Source organism: Oratosquilla oratoria, chromosome 29 (genome assembly GCF_046742065.1).
Source record: "Oratosquilla oratoria isolate Oo_2021 chromosome 29, ASM4674206v1, whole genome shotgun sequence".
In the NCBI taxonomy this organism is placed as follows: Eukaryota; Metazoa; Arthropoda; class Malacostraca; order Stomatopoda; family Squillidae; genus Oratosquilla; species Oratosquilla oratoria.
Genome location: NC_134805.1, coordinates 3850720 through 3855719, shown reverse-complemented (window position 1 = coordinate 3855719; position 5000 = coordinate 3850720). Strand labels below are relative to the sequence as shown.

Here is a 5000-nt window from a genome sequence, read left to right as displayed (position 1 = left end):
TTTTGCCCCGTACAGTACTGTTGGCACAATTACTCCTTCATACAATATCCTCTTAGCATCCATTCCCAGATGTCTATTTCTAATCACACTTTTTAATCCCTCTCTCAATCTACATTCTACCTCCACCCCACTCCTCCTTTTCCTGCCACATTCGCACCCAAGTATCTAAAACTGTCCACTACCTCCAGTCTCTCACCCTTAATACTCACTTCCAGCCTGCTGCTACTCTCTCCCCTAGTAAATCTCATCACCTTACATTTACCCACATCTATCTTCAACTTCCTTCTTTCGCACACCCTCCCAAACTCTGTCACTAACTTCCTCAATCCCTCCTCTGATTGAGCAGTGTCGTCAGTAAACAATAACTGGCTTATCTCCTACTTTTCTACATTTTCTTTAACCATCTCCAATCCCCGACCCACTACCCTTGCATGCATCTCTCGCACCACCCTATACATGTGTAAATTGAACAGCCAGGGCGACATAACACATGGTTGATGAAGTCCCACCTTTACCTCAAACCACTCACTCTCTCCATTTCTAATCGTAGCACAAGCTCTACTACTCTCGTGTAAAAACTCTTGACTGCTCTTAACAGCTTTCCTCGTATCCCATATATCTGCAAAACCTGCTACAGTGCCTTCCTGTCTACCCTGTCATAAGCCTCTTCGAGATCCATAAACGCCCAAAATACATCCTTACCTTTTCCAATAGCTTTCTCACATATCTGTCTTACCACAATTCTGATCTACACAACCCCTACCTGTCCTAAACCCACACTGTTCTTCACCAAATACTTGTTTGTTTATCTACTTATATGTTCATTTATTTATTCACATATATTATTTGCTTTGTTTATCTGTATATTTATTTGTTCACATATCTATTAACATATATATTCATGTAACCATTGATTTATATATATAACTACCTATTTGTGATGAGATTATTTGCTGATTTATTAATATAATACCTATACTTTTATGTCTATATTTACTCATGTGGTATATACATACATACAAAGGACAAAATAGGTAAATAAATACGATATACTTATATGAATAAATGCATATATATGTATATATGCATTTATTCATCTAAGTATATCGTATTTAATAACCTATTTTGTCCTTTTCCTCAACTTATCCATTCATCTCTTTTGTTATTTTTTGAGTTACAATTTATTCCTTGATATTTTTTCTCACTTTTTGCATTTTTTTTTCTCATAAAGGACACAAGCTGTGAAGCCAGAGAGCCAAAAGAAAGCAGAACTACCAAGGAGTTTGTGTTGGCACCCAGGATTCTCTCTGGTTCTGTACCAGCGCCTTGTTTCTTCAAGAGTGCCTCGCCACCTCTCCTAAGTTCCTCCAACAGAGCTCCTCCATCACCTCCTAACATGAATCATCTTCTACTAAATGATAATCCTCATTCTGCTCCACCTTCGCATTTGCATACTAACGAGCCATCATTTCCACCATTGTTTAGTTCTTCCGGTCCTATGAGATTACAAGGGCCTTTTCAACAACTTACTGCTTCGTACTCTACAACTTCCTGTACTAAAGTGACACCAATACCTCCCATGTATCTTGCGCCAAAGAACAAAGTCGATTCGGGACCAATTGAGATACCCTCCCCTCCAACGGCACTGGATGATCTGTCTAAAAATGTCCAGTCACAAGGATTCTCTTTGAACTCTGTCCCATCACAAGGGGATTTTTCGAAACTGCCCCCATCAGAAGGTCACCCATGTAAAGTTAATGATGCTCAATATGATAGCTCCAAAACTAATACTTTCCAATCACAAGACACCAACATTATTTTACCCTTAATACCTTATATGGCTTTCAGTTCTTCTCCACCATCTCTCCCTTCTACCCACACCTTTACTTCGCCACCATTGGAGGTTTACTCTTCTTCACCACCACCACCCGCATATATCTCTTCACCGTCGCCATCACAACCACAATCACCAACACTTCCAAAACAACTTAAGTCTTCTCCCCTATCAACACAAACATCAACCCTTTTTTCTGTCCCCTCAACTCCATTACCTCCACCACCTTCACTACAGGTTTCTTCCTCACAACCACCAAAAACAAGCATTATCTCCTCTGCTCATCCCCTCTTCTATCCCCAGCATTCTGTTTCTTTGGCAAAGGAAAGGCCAGAAATACTCTCTCCTTTACCACAAGATCCTCTAATGATAGAATCCACTTTCTTCACAAAGTCCTCTCCTCATCAAGAAACCAATATTTTCTCCAACAATACTTCAGCATCTTCCTACGATGACCGTTGTCCAACCTCAAAGAATGTTTTGGGTCTCTCTGTCTTCTCGAAGGAGCCTGTCTCTACCTCTTCCTCTCCTTCCTCTTCATCACAATCCCCTCTGCAGCCACATCCCCATCTATCTGTTCTCCCAGCTCAACTTCCTTTATTCACCGACAAACCCCAACAACCTCTCTCCCTTATCACTGCTGATGAAAAGTTCCACCAAACCCTGGATGCCACCACTTGGCCTAGCCCTTCTTCTTCAAGTGCAACTTTAGCTCTGCAAGTGCCTATTGCCAATGTATCAACCTCAAACATTTCAGACCCCAAAACCTCCACAGCCACCTCAGACCTTTCACTTTATGCAGCCAATTCTTTCCCCATAGCTACCACAGCCGCCACAGTCACCATAGCCAACATAGTCACATCAGTCCTCGACAGAACAATTTCGTCTTCTAGTTCTTTTGATATAGTACATACATGCAGTCAAACTCAACCATCACATGAAGTATATTCAGCTCAATATCCACAGCGGCAAGCGCATCAAAAGCAACATCGATATTCACAACAACTACAAACATCACAATATTCATATCCACAGCTTCAGCAGTTACAACTGCCAAAACAAGAGCAAGTACGACCGCCACAAAAGCAGTTGCATCTCCCACAACATCAACATACACAACAATTAGATTTGCAACCAGCAAACCAAAAACAAGCACAACTACTACAACAGCAACTACAAACTTCACAGCCTCCATATCCTAAGCAACAATATATACCGGTAAAACCATATGAATTACTAAAATCACCACATCAAGTGCTACAGTCACAGCCATCAAAACAACAGCAGTTACAAACACGACGACAACAGCAGCCAATAAACAATCTGCCGTATCATCTACTTCCACAGGCACTGCAACCACAATCACCATATACATCATCAACCTCCTCTACTTTGAACAAAAAATCAATAGAGGTAGAGCCTTCTCTGGATGATTGTAACCTCCAACTATCTTACCGGGATCAGAGTCACACATCCTCTCCTCTGAATAAAATGGGTGTGACCCAATATTCCCATTCAGCTGAAAAACACTTTCACAGTGACCCAACACATCACTTGGAAGGCCTTCAAGATGGACATGGCAAATCCTCCCCTTTCTCTGAGAAAAAAATTATCAGGCGTTTAAATGATCCAATTGCCATTGGAGATCTTCCAAAGTTAACAGAAATCACCCAGATCTATCCTCAACCTAAAAGTATCTTGCCTGATCACTATAAAATGGCGCCAATTGAGCAAATACTACAGCAATCCATACGAGATGGAGTTCTCATGGTTCTAGATAAAGGGGATTTCCATTGTCGCCATTGCAACTTAACATTAAGTAACTTGGATGAGGCTGGCCATCACCTAGTCGGCGAGACCCATATAACCAAACAAAGAAAAATAATCTTCAAACAAAGAATTAACAGGCTGATAACTCCACAGAATTGGGTACGAAAACTTTCGTTTAAATATTTGAAATAATATATTGTTCTGATATGGGGTATTGGCTGCATGTTACTGTGGTGTTAAAAACTTCTCAGTAGCATGCAGCTGATACTTTAGGGTCTATGTACCAGAGCCATTAATAATTTTCTCTGTGAAAGAGAAAATCTCTATTTATAGAGAAATGATAATAATTTATAAATTTATGACTGTCTCTCCGATATGAAGTCCCCCACTATTGATATTATCCTATATCACTTTTCTGAATGTTCATTTCCTTTTTTTCGCCGACCCCTACCCTCTGTACCACCAAAAGGGACATTACTAAAAAAAAAAATGCAAAGGCATAGGAGGGTTTGGAAGGAGTTTTCCAACCAGAACCCTAAGGTTTGGGTCTTTTAATGTGCGTGGAAGTGTTAAAGATGAGAGTGAAAGGGAAGAGAGAGGCAGTATGTTTGTGAGTAAAAGATGAAAGTGTTGGCATTGAGTGAAACTAAATTGAAAGCGAGGGGTGAGTTTGAGTTTAGGAGTGTAGTTGGGAGGGTGTCAGGAATGAAGAGAGGACAAGGGAAAGAAGGGGTAGTTATACTAGTAAGTGAAGAGCTAGGTAAACGTGTGGTGGAGTGGAAAGAGGTTTCTTCAAGGTTAATGTGGATGAAGGTGAAAATGGGAAGGGAGATGTGGGTTTTTGTAAGTACATATGGGCCTGGTAGTGAGAAGAGTGTAGAGGAAAGAGAGGCTTTTTGTATAGATTTAAATTAGTGCTTAAGTGAAAGTAAAGTTAAGGTGATGAGATGTGCAAGGAGAAAATGTGGCAGCAAATAGGAAGTGAGTATTAAGGGAGAGAGACTGGAGGAAGTGGATATTTTTTTATACTTGTGTATGAATGTGGCGGGAAAGGGAGGAGTGGAGGTGGAGGTAGAATTTGGTTGAGAGAAACAGATAAATGTCTTGGGGGATTAAAAAAGTTTAATGAGAAATATATATTCGGGAATGGATACTAAGAGGAGATACTATGAAAGAGTGATTGTGCCGGCAGCACTGTATGGGGCAGAAACATGAAACATAAGTGAGGAAGAGAGAAGGAGTTTGAATGTGTTTGAGATGAAGTGCCTGAGAATTATGGTAGGGGTTACTAAGCTGGATTCAGTGAGAAACGGGGAGGTGCGGAGGAGAGAGGGAGTGGAAAGGGAGTTGGGAGACAGGGTTGATGAAAGAGTATTGATTTGGTTTGGACACATGA

General features: G+C 40.7%; 1 protein-coding gene across 4 annotated transcripts in view; it reads left to right on the top strand.

The window, feature by feature from the left end:
- LOC143040582 (uncharacterized) overlaps positions 1–5000 on the top strand; it is a 395322-nt gene that overhangs the window by 373867 nt on the left and 16455 nt on the right. For 3 of the 4 annotated variants that reach the window (XM_076211663.1, XM_076211662.1, XM_076211664.1), the window contains exon 3: positions 1232–3763. The exons of the other annotated variant lie outside the window; for it this stretch is intronic. In XM_076211663.1, coding sequence (XP_076067778.1) covers positions 1232–3763 — 2532 coding nt within the window. The remainder of the gene's footprint in view (positions 1–1231; positions 3764–5000) is intronic. 4 annotated transcript variants of the gene reach the window in all.